General features: G+C 42.5%; 1 protein-coding gene and 1 long non-coding RNA gene across 2 annotated transcripts; both read left to right on the forward strand.

Annotated features, from left to right (window-relative positions):
- The first annotated feature begins 791 nt into the window (after nt 1-791).
- LOC106578065 (uncharacterized) lies at nt 792-11,771 on the forward strand. The gene is made up of 2 exons (XM_014156640.3): nt 792-1,067; nt 8,065-11,771. Exons 1-2 carry the CDS (start codon nt 902-904, stop codon nt 8,997-8,999), a joined length of 1,101 nt encoding a protein of 366 aa, XP_014012115.3. The 5' UTR covers nt 792-901; the 3' UTR covers nt 9,000-11,771.
- Nucleotides 11,772-13,474: 1,703 nt separating this feature from the next.
- LOC123728633 (uncharacterized) lies at nt 13,475-17,396 on the forward strand. Its single transcript, XR_006760266.2, has 3 exons — nt 13,475-14,429; nt 14,799-14,853; nt 15,009-17,396. It is a non-coding gene; the product is annotated as an uncharacterized LOC123728633 (long non-coding RNA).
- The last annotated feature ends 318 nt before the right edge of the window (nt 17,397-17,714 follow it).

Here is a 17,714-nt window from a genome sequence, read left to right on the forward strand (position 1 = left end):
ATAAAAAATAAGATATGAAGATGTAATGAATAATACATATGTGCCCAAGACTTCCTTCTTTCATTTGGTATGACATTTATACCATTGTGATGTATTGTGCCTAGTAAATGTTAGACAGTGTGAAAAGTGTAACAACATACCTCGCTCTCCCCTACTGTATTTCCAGCCTCCAAACAGTGATGAATGGAAAGAGACATCTTTTACACAAAACAGCAAAAAGTGTAATGACATTGGGCGATTGTCCCCGCGCGCATCTCGGTGTCGGCCATTCATCTCTACCTTGGCAAAATTTCAGTGTCATCATAGAACCACATCGAATTTTGGATTGTAGGCAATACCACAAGTCCATTAGCAAATTATTAATTCCTCTGACATGCGTAATGATAAATACGTGTGTAATAGCCTACAGTTTTCTTGACATTTTGTTTTAATTATTGTGATAGGCTTATGTTTTACCAGTACGGGCTACCCCCACTATTTATTTGTCTGGAACGCCGTACCAGACCATACCGCCTTGCATTCACCCCTGACTAAAACTAAATCTAAAATAGCTGCCAAAGTTAACACTGATATACAGTCGACTCCTGATGAAGAATTGATTATGCCAGATTATCCTATACTTATGATAACCACTGTTTGTGTACATGTATTTATGGTTTCCCTTTACTACTGGTCTGTAAACTTTCTTGCACAGTAGTTAAACTCCCATCCAGTTAGCGGCGCTGCTGTGCGTTTCTGGGTTTGCCACCCACTAAAATCAAGGAGTTTTCTAAAATTCCTTGACCAGAACACGGAAGTAGGATTGGAAACGACTCTGTTTTGATTTTGCATTCCTTGTGTGGGGTAAAGAAATACATACTGACTCTACTAAATAGACTACCCAACTCTCATTCGACTGAAAATGTCTAAACTACAGTTGTTGCGTGTGTTTTTAAATGATCGTTTAACGGCGGCTGCTGTGGAGATTTTCGGTGCATTTGAGAAAACGGTAGTAGAATACCAGGAGGAGAATGATCGGCTACGGAGACTGCTGCGGATCACACCAGAGATACCACAACGTAAAATAGGTACTTAACTACTGTGCCTTCAGAAAGTATTCATACACTTTGACTAACCTTGACTAATTCTACATTTTGTTGTTACAGCCGGAATTATAAATCTATTTTTGTCCCTCCCATCAACACACAATACCCCATAATGACAAAGTGAAAATGTGTTTTTAGAAATGTTTCCAAATTTATTGAAAGTGAAATACAGGTCTCATTTTCGTAAGTATTAACACCCCTGAGTCAATAAATGTTAGAATCACCTTTGGCAGCGATTACAGCTGTGAGGCTTTCTGCATAAATCTCTATGAGATTTGCACACCTGGATTGTACAATATTTGCACATTATTATTTTAAAAATTCTTCAAGCTCTGTCAAGTTGGTTGTTGATCATTACTAAACAGACATTTTCAAGTGTTGCCATAGATTTCCAAGACGATTTAATTAGTGATGCACCGATACTGATATCCAATATTTTCCTTGCCTAAAAAGCCCCTATACTTAAAATTTTAGCGGCATTTTAAGCATTCTAGTACATTTAAATAGTTAACACGCAGCAGTCTAAGGCACTGCATCTCAGTGCAAGAGGCCCTGGTTCGAATCCAGGCTGTATCACGTGATTGGGAGTCCCATAGTGCACAATTGGCCCAGCGTTGTCCGGGCCATCATTGTAAATAAGAATGTTCGTCTTTTTTTCCCACACCATTTATTCTCCCCAATTTCGTGCTATCCAATTCGTAGTTACAGTCTGGTCTCATCGCTGCAACTCCCGTACGGACTCGGGAGAGGCGAAGGTCGAGAGCCATGCGTCCTCCGAAACACAACCCAACCAAGCCGCACTGCTTTTTGACACAATGCACATCCAACCCGGAAGCCAGCCGCACCAATGTGTCGGAGGAAACACCGTACACCTGGCGACCTGGTCAGCGTGCACTGCGCCCGGTCCGCCACAGGAGTCGCTAGTGCGCGATGAGACAAGGATATCCCTGCCGGCCAAACCCTCCCCTAACCCAGATGACGCTGGGCCAATTGTGCGCCGCCCCATGGGCCTCCCTTTCGCGACCGGCTGCGACAGAGCCTGGACTCGAACTCAGAATCTCTGGTGGCACAGCTAGCACTGCGATGCAGCGCCTTAGACCACTGCGCCTGTAACTGTGTTATGGCCAACTATGTACTGTTGCTATGGTTACACCTCTTTGGTATTTTCCAGAACAGGGGTGTCCCTTTCAGCGGAGTTAGCAAGATGACATGTATTGGTTATTTCTGTAGGGTTCCATGGTCTGTTACTATGGTCCCACATACATGAAACTAGTTCTGTGGCTCTACAGGTTGCATGTCCTTAATATGAAGGAAATATGATAACGGTGGCTAAATGCTAGAAGGGATGAGCCATTAAGAGGAGTTACTATGAGTATGACGTAAGGAGGACAAATGAATAAGTAGTCTGTGCCAAGACTGGAAGTTAGTTGTTTTTCATGAATCAGCTCGGCTTTTATTATGTTGTAATAAAAGTCTATTTGAACTCACAGGCTCCGGTATTTGTGAAATATGATTGACCGAATATTTCCACGACAGGATTTATATGGAACGCCGTTTGGGTCTTTGCATATCAAAAAAGATACACGTCAAATAACACTGTTTGACCAATCAGGACCTGAATATGACTGCACGTCACATAATAATTGAATGCGTTCATACATTTTTTAACTTAGTGTAATCCATGTGTAATAACTATCACTCGTCTTTCATATGTCACCACGATTCATCGATACGTATGCTATGATGCTGGTAAAGTTGTCTCGCGCTCCTACAATACTGGTCATCAACAACAACAAAAAGCTAGCTAGCTCATGGATGCAATTAATGTTCTTCCCCAAAAACATAGCAAAACGACAATCTGTTTCAGTAGCTATATAGTTAGCTAGCTAGCTAACTATATAGCTAGGTGTAACTCTTATTTATAAGACAGTTATTATTTGATTAATGGTGGTCGGACCCATCTATGTGAAGCTAGCTACAATAAGGATTAGCCACAATAGTGGACTTTGCGGTTAGCCTTCAAATAAAAGTATGGCATAATTCTACTATTTGCATCACTGTCAATGACATACTTTTATTTTGAAGGCAAACCTCAAATTCCACTTGATGAAGCTAGCTGGCTGCTTATAATTTGGGCAACAGGTTTATGTAGCTGGCTAGCTATTTATTTTAATAAACTGAAGTTCAATTTCAATAGGCGAACAACAAGTGGCTACCTAGCTAATACTTACTCACTAGGATTCCTAAATCATTGCTAAGAATAATGAAAATGACTGCAGTTTCTACTGGTCATTGTTTTCAGGCTGGTTGTTTTGGTGTTAGCTAGGTACCAAGCTACAGCTAGCCAGCCCAGAAGTTGCGGTCGAACTTGCTTTATTACCAACGCGGTATTGTAAACACATCGTTCGTGGCCAGTGTTTGCTTGTTTGCAGACTTTTTTGTACAGCTTTGACAGAGCTACTGTATCTTTTTTGACACGCAAAGACCCAATCAGCGTTCCATAGTATGTATGTCGTGAAGCTAATAGCAGTGATGCAATTACTGTGTAACTCCGGTAGCGCAACATCGGAAAAATTGCGTACTTGGTAGTGTGTACCGGTGCTCGACCAGTCGGCGAAAGCCAACATCACCCACGACAGAGAATGGTTGATTGTCAAGGGCAATGAATTCCATTATTTTGGCTTTCATGGATTTCGCCTTTGAGTTGTGTCGCTAAAATGTTCTTACTCTTTCAAATGACTGCTCCACTTGTTGACTGCTCGATCCACACAGCAGACATTGTGGGCTAGGTTAGGAATGCTGTGTTGCACGTTTAGAGCAAAATTTTACGTGGCGTCATATAGGTATGCCTACGTTATGTAGGTATGCACGGTAGCTTTGACATCGGTTTTTGACATCGGTTTTAAACATCGGCGTTAAACTAGACATATCGTGCATCCCTAGATTTAAGTCAAAACTGTAACTAACTCAGGAACATTCAATGTCTTATTGGTAAGAAACTCCAGTGTATATTTGGCCTTCTGTTTTAGGTTATTGTTCTACTGAATGGTGAATTTGTCTCCCAATATCTGTTGGAAAGCAGACTGAAACAGGTTTTCCTCTAGGATTTTGCCTGTGCTTAGCTCTATTCCGTTTCTTTTTATCCTAAAAAACTCCCTAGTCCTTTGCCAATGACAAGCATACCCATAACATGATGCAGCCACAACCATGCTTGAAAATATGAAGAGTGGTACTCGGAGATGTGCTGTGTTGGAGTTGCCCCAAACATAATGCTTTGTATTCAGGACATGAAGTTCATTTCTTTGACACATTTTTTGTTGTTGCAGTTTTAAGTTAGTTCCTTATTGTAAAGAGCATGCATGTTTTGGAATATTTGTATTCTGTACAGGCTTCTTTCTTTTCACTCTGTAATTTAGGTTAGTATTGTGAGTAACTACAAGGTTGTTGATCCAGCCTCAGTTTTCTCCTATCACAGCCATTAATCTCTGTAGCTGTTTTAAAGTCACCATTGGCCTCATGGTGAAATCCCTGAGTGGTTTCCTTCCCCTCCGGCAACTGAGTTAGGAAGGAAACCTGTATCTTTGTATTGACTGGGTGTATTGATACACCATCCAAAGTGTAATTAATAACTGCACCATGCTCAAAGAGATATTCCATGTCTGCTTTTTTATTTTGTTACCCATCTACCAATAGGTGCAATTCTTTGCGAGGCATTGGAAAACCTCCCTTGTCTTTGTGGTTGAATCTGTTTGAAATTCACTGCTTGACTGAGGGACCTTATAGATAATTGTGTGATACAGAGATGAGAAAGTCGTTCAAAAATCATGTTAAGCACAGAAGGGCGGCAGGTAGCCTGGTGGGTAGGAGCGTTATCAGTAACCGAAATGTTGCTGGATCTAATCCCCGAGCTGACAAGTTAAACATCTGTCATTCTGCCCCAGAGCAAGGAGGTTTAACCCTCTTAGGGATCCCTTAACGCTCGAATCCCGTTAGCGGGATAGATTTGACAACATCCGGTGAAATTGCAGAGCGCCAAATTCAAACTACAGAAATATAAATATTTAACATTCATATAAATACATCAAAATAAAACTTAACTTCTTGTTAATCCAGCCGCTGTGTCAGATTTCAAAAAGGCTTTACGGCGAAAGCACACCATGCGATTATCTGAGGACAGCGCCCCGCATTCAAAAACATGAAAAACATTTTTCAACCAGGCAGGTGCGACACGAAAGTCAGAAATAGCGATATAATAAATGCCTTACCTTTAAAGATCTTCATCTTTTTGCAATCCCAAATGTCTCAGTGACACAATGAATGGTCGGTTTGTTCGATAAATTCCTTCTTTATTTCCCCAAAATGTCAATTTATTTGGCGCGTTTGATTCAGAAATACACCTGTTCCAACATGACTACAAAGTATCTAATAAGTTACCTGTAAACTTGGTCCAAACTTTTCAAACAACGTTTCTAATCCAACCTCCGGTACCCTAAAATGTAAATAATCGATACAATTTAAGACGGAATAAACTGTTTCCAATACCGGAGAAAAATAACGAGGAGAGCGCTCCTGTTCACGCGCACCAAAAGACTTGAGTCCATCTGAGTGACACATGGAAAGAATAGGACTACTTCTTCATTTCTCAAAAGAACAACATCAACCAATTTCTAAAGACTCTTGACATCTATTGGAAGCCATAGGAACTGCAATCAGGTTTCCCATAGAAAAGCATTGGAAAACACAATGACCTCAACAACAAAAAATTCCCTGGATGGATTGTGCTCGGGGTTTCGCCTGGCAAATCAGTTCTGTTATACTCACAGACATTATTTTAACAGTTTTAGAAATGTTAGAGTTTTCTATCCAATACTACCATGCATATCCTAGCTTCTGGGCCTGAGTGACAGGCAGTTTGCTTTGGGCATGCATTTCATCCAGACGTGAAAATACTGCCGCCTAGCCCAAAGAGGTTTTAACCTACTGTTCCCCGCGCGCCAATGATGTGAATGTCGATTAAGGCAGCCCTCCGCACCTCTCTGATTCAGAGGGGTTGGGTTAAATGCGGAGGACACATTTCAGTTGAATGCATTCAGTTGTACAACTGACAAGGTATCTCCCTTTCCTATTATTGTTGGTGACAGAATGCAACTTATTATGTGACTAGTTAAGCACATTTTTACTCCTGAAATTATTTAGGCTTGCCACAGCAAAGGAGTTGAATAATTCCACCTTGACATTATGGGGTATTGTGTGTAGGCCAGTGAATCTAAATTTAATCCATTTTAAATTCAGTCTCTAACACAACAAAATGTGGCGGGAAAAAAAAAGGATAAGGGGGTGTGGATACTTTCTGAAGGCCCTGTAGCTAGCTTCATAAAGTATTCACACCCTTTTTCTACATTTGGTTGTGTAGTGCATGTTTAAAGTCGTGTGGTTCTGTTGGTAGAGCATGGTCCCACAGGGGACCAGTAAGAAAGTGTGCACTCACTGTAAGTCACTCTGGATAAGATTGTCTGTTAAATTACAAATTTGACAGACTTCACATAGAATTAAGTTTGTTTTTAAATCAAAAACGACGTATTGCAACACCCAAAGAAAATAACACAGTTACACAGGTCAAACACAGGTACAAGGTAGGCATTAAAGAATGGACATTTTTACAGTTTGGACAGATAGGGACTCGATGCAACCAGAGGTACACTCCGCCGGCTCTCATCACAACTCCATTGAGATGTATATATGGTGGAGTTGAGTTTTCTCAGCTTTTTTATTTTTTATTTTTATTTCACCTTTATTTAACCAGGTAGGCTAGTTGAGAACAAGTTCTCATTTGCGAACTGCGACCTGGCCAAAATAAAGCATAGCAATTCGACACATACAACAACACAGAGTTACACATGGAATAAACAAAACATACAGTCAATAATACAGTAGAACAAAAGAAAACAAAACGTCTATATACAGTGAGTGCAAATGAGGTAAGTTAAGGGAGGTAAGGCAATAAATAGGCCATGGTGGCGAAGTAATTACAATATAGCAATTAAACACTGGAATGGTAGAGGAATATGCATGTAGAGATACTGGGGTGCAAAGGAGCAAGATAAATAAATAAATACAGTATGGGGATGAGGTAGATAGATGGGCTGTTTACAGATGGGCTATGCGAAGGTGCAGTGATCTGTGAGCTGCTCTGACAGCTGGTGAGGGAGATATGAGTCTCCAGCTTCAGTGATTTTTGCAATTCGTTCCAGCAGAGAACTGTAAGGAAAGGCGACCAAAGGAGGAATTGGCTTTGGGGGTGACCAGTGAGATATACCTGCTGGAGCGCATGCTACGAGTGGGTGCTGCTATGGTGACCAGTGAGCTGAGATAAGGCGGGGCTTTACCTAGCAGAGACTTGTAGAAAACCTGTAGCCAGTGGGTTTGGCGATGAGTATGAAGCGAGGGCCAACCAACGAGAGCGTACAGGTCGCAGTGGTGGGTAGTGTATGGGGCTTTGGTGAAAAAACGGATGGCACTGTGATAGACTACATCCAATTTGTTGAGTAGAGTGTTGGAGGCTATTTTATAGATGACATCGCCAAAGTCGAGGATTGGTAGGATAGTCAGTTTACGAGGGTATGTTTGGCAGCATGAGTGAAGGATGCTTTGTTCTGATATAGGAAGCCTATTCTAGATTTAATTTTTGATTGGAGATGCTTAATGTGAGTCTGGAAGGAGAGTTTACAGTCTAACCAGACACTTAGGTATTTGTAGTTGTCCACGTATTCTAAGTCAGAGCCGTCCAGAGTAGTGATGCTGGACGGGCGGGCAGGTGCGGGCAGTGATCGATTGAATAGCATGCATTTAGTTTTACTTCCATTTAAGAGCAGTTGGAGGCCACGGAAGGAGAGTTGTATGGCATTGAAGCTCGTCTGGATTAGTTGGCTTGTCTAAAGTCTGTATAGGTAACCTCTGCTCATCCTGTCCTTCCCTCCAGACTCCCTGCAGCTCTCTGTCTCTGAAGAGGAGGTTCCCCCTGAGCAGCAGCACTGTGAGCAGGTTTGGAGCCCCAGTCTGGGACAGAAGGACCCAGAGCCCACACAGGTTAAAGAGAAACCGGAGAAAGTCAGGACCAGTCAGGAGGAAGACCAGCTTCAAGGTCTGGAGCCTGATATCATAGAATTCAAATTCACTCCTTCCTCTGTGAAAAGTGAATGTGATCAGGAGGACCCAGTTTGGTCCTTGACTCTTCCCCAAATCCAGACTGTGGAGAACAGAGAGAGTGACTGTAAACGAGTGGATTTCACACCTTTTGGCACTGTGACCCACATTAAGGGTCTTTACATTCCCTGTGACCCTCCAGATAATCAAAACAATGCCTCCAGCCACAGTTCAGCTGTAAGCAGTGACACAGTTGGACCTGACTGCAGCCCACCATTTGACATCAGCACAACATTGGATCCAAACCCACCAATGGAGGAACACTGTTCCAAACCCAGCACCACATCTATAAAAACTCACCACTGCCGTGACTGTGGTGAAACGTTTCCTCTGAAAGCTGACCTGCAGAGACATGTGACTTTTGCCAAGAAGAGACTCAGCGAATGCCACTTATGCAAAAAACAGTACAACTCCACCTGTAAACTGAAGGCCCATGTCCAACTCTGTCACGATGGGAAACCCTGCACCTGCCCCTTTTGTGGCAAGGCCTTCAAACAAAAAGGACATCTGTCCAGGCACATGAATATTCACACAGGAGAGAAACCATTTACCTGTGGTGACTGTGGGAAGAGCTTTATTCAGAAGGGGGACCTAAGGAGGCACATACTGACTCACACAGGAGAAAAACCATTTAGCTGTGGTGACTGCGGAAAAGGCTTCATTCGCAAAGAGCACCTAACTGCACATAAACGGACTCACACAGGAGAGTAATCATTTATCTGTGGTGACTGCTGGAAAAGCTTTAGTCTCAAGCAGAACCTAACCATTCACAAACTGACTCACACAAGAGAGTAATCATATGGCTGCTCAGTCTGAGGTAAAAGATTCATTCAGAAGGTAAACATGCTTACCCCTTTGAGATGTATCCACAAAGAAAGAAAATAGGATGAAAATACAAAGAAGAAAGACCGTTAGGACAAAGATCTCCTGTCAGGAGATGGGAATAAAAATGGAGGATGTGAACAACATTCTTAGAAAAGCAAAGCTACTCTGGATCATTCCTGCTCTGGATTTCAGATAAATAGATACATGATGGATTTACTTTAGTAAAATGTTTTGTGTAAATAAAGTTTGATTTGAATTAAAAGTTTAGGAAATTAAATAACAGTAGTGCCTGTATTTTGTTCAACATCTGTTGATGTTTTAACGTAATTAGAAACAGGGATATGTTTCGCTCAGGGTGATGACAGAATGTTTTGACTGATGTTATTGATTTATAAAAAATGCATACATTCCAGAAGAGTGGGAGGCCCCGGTGCACAACTGAACAAGAGGACAAGTACGTTAGTGTCTAGTTTGAGAAACAGACTCCTCACAAGCCCTCAACTGGCAGCTTCATTAAATAGTACCCACAAAACACCAGTCTCAATGTCAACAGTGAAGAGGCGACTCCGGGATGCTGACCTTCTAGGCAGAGTTGCAAAGAAAAAGCCATATCTCAGACTGGCCAATAAAAAATAAAAGATTAAGATGGGCAAAAGAACACAGACACTGGACATAGTCTGAATACCTCTCGTATTGCCAACCTTACTACAATGGCAGCTAATATTCTTGTGAATTCAACAACACATAATGAAAGGAAACTTTATTTATATCACCCCTTTTCCTGAAGTGAATGGTTTCACCCACTACTCTACCCGCGAACTGCGGCATTCTTTGATATCTACATTGCACACGAGGTTGATGGAAACTCTACATTTTCACTTTTTCACACTGGCATGTCATGCCTAAGTTTTCTAATCTTGCCAATTAAAATATAATTAAAGTAATTGGCAATATCAGTGGGTTATGTGATGAATGAGCCATCTGATTCAATGAATGATGGAACTGAGTTTGCCTTTTTGCCCAAAATTTCATTTAAGGTGCTCCAAAGCTTTTTACTATAATTCTTGAAATCATTCTTTATGTAATTTATCTTTGTTTCATAGTGTAGTTTCTTATTCTTTTAATTAAGTTTGGTCACATGATTTCTCAATATGCAATACGTTTGCCAGTCGGTTGTGAAGCCAGACTTATGTGCCATTCCTTTTTCCTCATCCCTCTCAACCATAACATTTTTCAATTCTTCATCAATCCAAGGGGATTTAACCGTTTTTACAGTCATTTTCTTAATGGGTTCACGCTTATTAGCAACTGGAAAAAGCAATTTCATAAACGTGTCAAGTGCAGCGTCTGGTTGCTCATTACATACCGCAGACCAACAAATATTCTTTACATCAACAACACTACAAAACTTACTGTATGACCTATTATACACTAAAAGAAACGTCCCTTTTTCAGGATCCTGTCTTTCAAAGATAATTCGTAAAAATCCAAATAACTTCGCAGATCTTCATTGTAAAGGGTTTAAACACTGTTTCCCATGCTTGTTCAATGAATCATAAACAATTAATGAACATGCACCTGTGGAACGGTCGTTAAGACACTAACAGCTTACAGACGGTAGGCAATTTAGGTCACAGTTATGAAAACTTAGGACACTAAAGAGTCCTTTTCTACTGACTCGGAAAAACACCAGAAGAAAGATGCCCAGGGTCCCTGCTCATCTGCGTGAACGTGCCTTAGGCATGCTGCAAGGAGGCATGAGGACTGCAGATGTCACCAGGGCAATAAATTGCAATATCCATACTGTGAGACGCCTAAGTGATAGAATAATTTGTATGTTTAAGATAATGACTAAAGTATTCCACCCTGAAACCATATAATTGTATGAAATGTGTTAGAGTCATAATCCAATAATGTGTGTACTGTAATGTCCGTACTGTGAGACACCTAAGACAGCAGATGGAGACAACTTCCTCGGCACGCAAGTTCCAGGTAGCACAGGCCTTTTGGATGGGGACAGATGACAAGGCGGGGAAACATCCATCAGGCCCGAGCGGCTTCCAGCCACAGGAGTTAAGAACAAGACATTTCGAGTTTTCCCCGTAAATTCGTGCAGAATTGAAATTTGCTTGCACATTTTACTCCCCCCTGGCTGGAGCGCATAGGCTTCTCTAGGCTTTCTGCAGTTGTGGTTGTTATCAGTAGGCTACAGTTGATCAGACTGAAGCACAGATTAATTGTGCACGAGTGAACAAACCATGAGGCAAATCAGTCTAAACAATAGCTTTTGTGTCAATATTTATTTTTAAACTGAATCAAAAGTGTTGGGGCATATGCCAGCCTGCCACACGTTTGCCAGCAGCCTTGCTTACCATCTCAACAAAAGATATCTTGTGTCCTACCTAACCAGTGAACGTGTGGCTGTGACTGTCCTGTCAATGCCTGTCATCACTGTTTGATATCTTTTACTGCAGGTATGCTTTTCTGTATTTTTGTTATTTTCGAAACACAACGCATGTATACTATACAATCACTTTGTAGTTTGAGTCTGAGAGAGATATTCTGAGAGCAGTGAACGTGTGGCTGTGACCGTCCTGTCAATGCCTGTCATCACTGTTTGATGTATTTTACTGCAGATAAAAACCGAGTCAACCTGAAGTGTGGGTGTCCGTGTGCCTTTCTTCTGGGGGACTATGTGAAGTTGGTTTTATTTGGACATTGCTGAAATGTGTTTTAAGTTTGACATTTGTAACTAATCTGTATTTCACTCAAATGTGGGGTGTGAATATAAGCAATGCTTATAATTGTCTACTACAAAGGGACAGTTATACAGACACTCCTGTAATTTATATGGCCCCATCTAACTTCAAAATGTTAACGGTGATCTGAACTGAACTGTTTTAAGTGCAAACGATAAGTGTACAAGAGGCACGGTAAAGATTTATTTTACTTTAGTATACATTCAAAACGGGAAAGGGATATGCAAATAAAAAACAAAAATACATATAAGAATTTGTGTGAGGGCAGGGGGATATTGACAATGTATGAACTGTAATTTTTTTTTAAATGAGTTGATTAGAATACAATGACATTGTTATTTTTGTCTACTACAAAGGGATAGTTTCACCTTTAACTTGTATGTCTTGTAATTTAGTCCATCTTCTATCACCTTAACTTGCACAGTCGGTATACAGGGGACATACAGACAGTGGGGCAATTGTGCTGTGACTGTGTGGGTCACACATTATCCTGTCATTTCATTCACTGTGTTGTTTTCCACATCTGGTGTGAGCTGATGTTACTCTCCTGTGAAAATGTGAGTTAAATTTTTTGGGGGATTACATTTCTGTCCAGTTTTCAGTCAAGTCACCTGTCACTAATTTACAGTGGTCCCTGTGGGACGCCATAATGAAAAAAACATTTAAACAATGAAGCAGCAAGCAGCCCTGGTGGGGTTCAAGCTAGGGCTGTGCATACAGACTAATGATTGTTTTTATTAATTACATTTGTATCCAGTTTTCAATCACAAGGTAACTGTTACAAATGTAAAGCGCAAGGATGACACGCAAATTCGTGAAGCGTTCCTTATTTTGCCCCCATGGAGATAGTTTAGGCTTTTTTTTAGAACTACAACTTTTGTTTACTGTGTTCACTGTGTGGTGGAGAAAGCACTGCGGCACTCCTGTGGATGTTCGCTCCCCCCTAGAGTTCATGTTAGGTAAGTGCACCTCTAGTGGTCATGTTGGGTAAGTGCACCTCTAGTGGTCATGTTGGGTAAGTGCACCTCTAGTGGTCATGTTGGGTAAGTGCACCTCTAGTGGTCATGTTGGGTAAGTGCACCTCTAGTGGTCATGTTGGGTAAGTGCACCTCTAGTGGTCATGTTGGGTAAGTGCACCTCTAGTGGTCATGTTGGGTAAGTGCACCTCTAGTGGTCATGTTGGTAAGTGCACCTCTAGTGGTCATGTTGGGTAAGTGCACCTCTAGTGGTCATGTTGGGTAAGTGCACCTCTAGTGGTCATGTTGGGTAAGTGCACCTCTAGTGGTCATGTTGGTAAGTGCACCTCTAGTGGTCATGTTGGTAAGTGCACCTCTAGTGGTCATGTTGGGTAAGTGCACCTCTAGTGGTCATGTTGGTAAGTGCACCTCTAGTGGTCATGTTGGGTAAGTGCACCTCTAGTGGTCATGTTGGGTAAGTGCACCTCTAGTGGTCATGTTGGGTAAGTGCACCTCTAGTGGTCATGTTGGGTAAGTGCACCTCTAGTGGTCATGTTGGGTAAGTGCACCTCTAGTGGTCATGTTGGGTAAGTGCACCTCTAGTGGTCATGTTGGGTAAGTGCACCTCTAGTGGTCATGTTGGATAAGTGCACCTCTAGTGGTCATGTTGGGTAAGTGCACCTCTAGTGGTCATGTTGGGTAAGTGCAACAGGTCGGCTGAACTAAACGCAAATCAAGTCAGACACTGTGTCCCAATCAACAAGGATAAAATGCAGCGTTTCAAGGCAAGATGTCTAAAGTGGCATGTCTCAAGCTCAATGAAACTTAAAGGGGAATCGAAACACTTTAGGAAGTACGTCTAAGCAAAGAGATGTATTCAATCCACTAATACTAAACATGTGCATTTAACATAAAAAACATCTCTATATTTAGTATTTTGATTGTCGACAAGGTTTATTTGAGCTATGGTCAGCGCCATTTTAAATTGCCATAGTAACGCCTGGCAGGAATCAGAAGGTTGTCGGTTATTTAGGAGAGTGAATCAAAGAGAGTGAGGTTTGGACAACGAAGATGGCAACAAAACGTAATTCAAACATTAACTGTATAGCACCCGGCTGTAGGAATTGGCTCCAAAAAAAAAAAATCCCTCGGTAAGCTACCATCGGCTGCCCAAGGACTCACAACTTTTGAAGAAGTGGCTCCATGTCCTTAAGACGTGTCAGCTGTAGCTAGCAGGATCTGTAGCCAGCAAGCAGGATCTGTAGCCAGCAAGCAGGACCTGGAGCCAGCAAGCAGGACCTGGAGCCAGCAAGCAGGATCTGTAGCCAGCGCTTCGCGGAGGAAAGGCGAGTTCAATGCGGCAACCGGGAGTTTCCGAATAGAAAGGAATCATAGGCCTACGTTGAAGCCCTCTGCATTCCCCCTCCATTTGAGGGTTATGGTGTATTAGGGGTTACTGACCGACCATCAACAACATTGCTGAAAATGTTGGAGTGAACGGAGGAGGCGACGCGAGTCACTGGAGCCTGAGGTAACGTTAAACCGGTCATGACTAGTCTAGCGTTAGACACTGGACAACTTTGTTGCAACTCTAGTTGAAGGTAAGCTAATTGCGTCTGAAATGTTTTGTGTAACACCCCCCCAGCAACAAACGTTAGCAAGTAACTCGACTAACTAAAATTGCAACAGTTTCTCTGTGATTAGGAAGTTAATGTTACTCTGTAGCTAGCTTCCACCTCAGTCAAGTAACGTTACTGTAATACATTTTGTTGACATTTGTTGTTTGAATGTTTAGTTAGCTCCACCTTATTTACCTAGACTGAAGTTGACATAGCTAATGTTTGCTGTGGAAAAAATGGCCCTGTATTTTCTCTGTGTGTGTTGACAAAGCATACAAGACAAGTAGCTTGTTAACGCCAACTAATATATTTGGGTTCAGTTGTCTTAACAAAACGTTTGTTTGTTTTCAGGGTGACATCTTCATCCCTGAAAAGGTTTTCATCCTGGAGGAGATTGCAGGAGCAGGTACAAGCAAATCCATGTTATTTATAAGGCTATTGTTTATTTCAAGACACAATCTGTCATCCCTGAGGCCATTTTGGACATAAAATGGACAATATACAGTGATTCTTGAATATACCTATAGCCTAATAGATGCCTTAATTGTTTTCTACCAACAGGAAAGAACAGTTAGTACAGCAGGCCAAACTGACCCCTGGGTGCCAGAGTGTTCCTGTGCTGTGGTGAGGAGGTCCACCGGGACCATCACTAAAGAGCTCGGGGCCCCAGCTAGATTACGCTCACGACCATCAGTATAGAACCAAGTCCTGCCCCTATACGCCCCAGATGGAGCTGACAGAGAGAGGTCAATGAATACCAGAACTCGCTGTAGGAACCTGAGAGCTCAGAATCACAATCATCACAGTTCGAGCCAAGATATACTATCGAAGAGTGTGTGTGTGTGTGTGTGCGCAAGATCCGAAATACATAGTCTTTGATAGTAAGCTGAAGGAGTTGTTCAATGTCTGCCATGAGCCAGGATGTCGAGCAGGTGTCATCAGTTCAACCCTGAAAATAAATGGTTTTGCCATCTCTATGGCGCCGGGAAGTGTGGGGGGTTGTTGATCTAGGTGGGCTGGCAGAATGGGCAGGCCATCCTTGCTGGGTGGTCTGGCGTGGGACCGGGGGTGGCGGCGTAGGGAAAGGGAAGGGTGCCTGGATCCCCTCCCGCTGGTAGTGGAGGGGCTTGGCTGCAGGGAGGGGCTGGGCGTTGACGCTGGGGGCAGGAGCGAGCCCCAATCTCTGCTGCAGCACCATCCTCTCCTTCTGACACCGGGAGTACTTGAAACAGGGAGAGAAAACAAACACAAGCTGTCACTCAGTCTTCCATAAGTTAACGTCTTACCACTGACTGATGGTCCTTTGATTCAGCTCAAAGAGCTGAAGGTTGGTCTGGGCCATGAACCTCGGGACTGTTCAGCACTGCCTCCCTGATGGCCACGTAGTCTGCCAGAATGAGCGCCCGCCTGCTCTTCTTGACACCGGCAGACTGCGTGGCGCTGGAATGGATCTGACAGAGTTGACTGCAAATGGCCTCCACCAAACGGAAGATGCGCTGCTTGTCGTAGTCTGTCAGCGCCAGCCACAGCGCCACCAGACAGTCTTCCCTGCGGTCCGACAACTGACGGTTCCTCACCCCCACCAAGGCCCTGGCAAGCCTGTGGACATGCTGGTAGCCCGGCATTGCATCAGGGCCTTGCATCTCCCTCTGAAGATAAAGAGACAGGGAAGAATTGATGAGGACAATGTCACACATTTAGAGGTAAACGCATAAGATTCCTCTACAAAGGAAATAGACAATGTTATTTTATGTTGTAGCTGAAAATCACTCTGATGGATTCTGTTCAAATGTAACATGTTTCAAGTTAAACTAGTTTGTTTGTATCCTGTTTAGTGAATGAGTATTAATGGGCCATGAAACTGTGTGTATACTAATTTAGAAAGGTTAACCTAATCAGATAAGAGGAAATTGTCTAGGATCAGAGAGCAGGGTCAGGCCCAGAAGATGGGTAGCTAAACAGAGAGGACCATGGACATTCAACAGGGGAAAGAAGGGGAACTCATTGTGGTCATAAGATGTATCGCTGGGGAGGTGACGCCTACAGGGGAAGAGTATAAAATGTATCGCTGGGGAGGTGACGCCTACAGGGGAAGAGTATAAAATGTATCGCTGGGGAGGTGACGCCTACAGGGGAAGAGTATAAAATGTATCGCTGGGGAGGTGACGCCTACAGGGGAAGAGTATAAAATGTGTTGTGAGCTTTCTAAACGCATGCTCTCAGCTGACTGTATCCTTGGTTTTAAACACTGTGACGTAGAAGTCAGTCACTGGCCGCGGGCAGCATTTGGTACTTTAACGCAGGCACACATTCATCACTCCTCCCTGCTCCGTTATCAGATAAGTTAACTTCTCTATCTTAGTACATACATTTCACACTTACTTCAGTAACCGGTTATGGTATGAAGAAATAAACAGACAAGTGTTCATATTTAATATAAGCAATATTTATTATACTTATCGATGTTATGGATGAGCACGTTGTTTGTTCTGTTCCTCTCTCCATCTCTGTAGCTTCGGGGTATGCTGGATAAGGACCCGAGCTAAGGGAATTGGGCTGACTTTGTATTTCCTGTCCCGAATGGCTCATTAATGTAAATGGGCATATTGAAAGACACTGTCAGTAGTGATGTCATTTTGTAAATGTTATATTGGGATATTGTTTCATAAAAAAACGTGTTGCAATGTATATACTTTAGTATGTTTAGTTGAATGGAAAATGTAGGTTTGAATAGGTAATTGCTTAATTAATTAGTGTTAATTGTTCTGAGGGGAGGGGCTACCCCTCCAAAAGGAGCCTCTCTTTCAGTTCATAGAGAGGCATTTTGGATTGAGCTGTGGATGGGGCAGCTTTGTTTTTAAGCTGTCCCATAAGGTATACGTTTGATGGCAGTACTGTTGTTTTTGTTCCGGAATCACTATGTAAATAAAACACCCTTGCAGAGAAGAACTTTTGCTGCTCCGCCATCTTTTTATTTTGATAGAGGTTAGGTTTTCCACTTTCGCCTTCTGGCCTACTCTACGTGACAAACACTTAACTTCTCTTGAGCTTTTGGTCTCAATTCATTATTGCAAAGAGGTTGCAATAGCATTTTTCTTTTTAACAACACAAAAGGTCAATTATAATTGAACTCTTACCTCTGAATCAGGAGGAGTGGTCAGGGTGAGGAGAATCGTGGCGATCAGGGGTCTCAGGAGAGCATCCGTCTTCAGGGGCGGTGGGACTGGATGGCCCAGACCTGGGTGTGTCAGCGGGTTCCCTGACAGA

The sequence above is a fragment of the Salmo salar genome, chromosome 18, assembly GCF_965601325.2.
Source record: "Salmo salar chromosome 18, fSalSal1, whole genome shotgun sequence".
Taxonomy (NCBI): domain Eukaryota; kingdom Metazoa; phylum Chordata; class Actinopteri; order Salmoniformes; family Salmonidae; genus Salmo; species Salmo salar.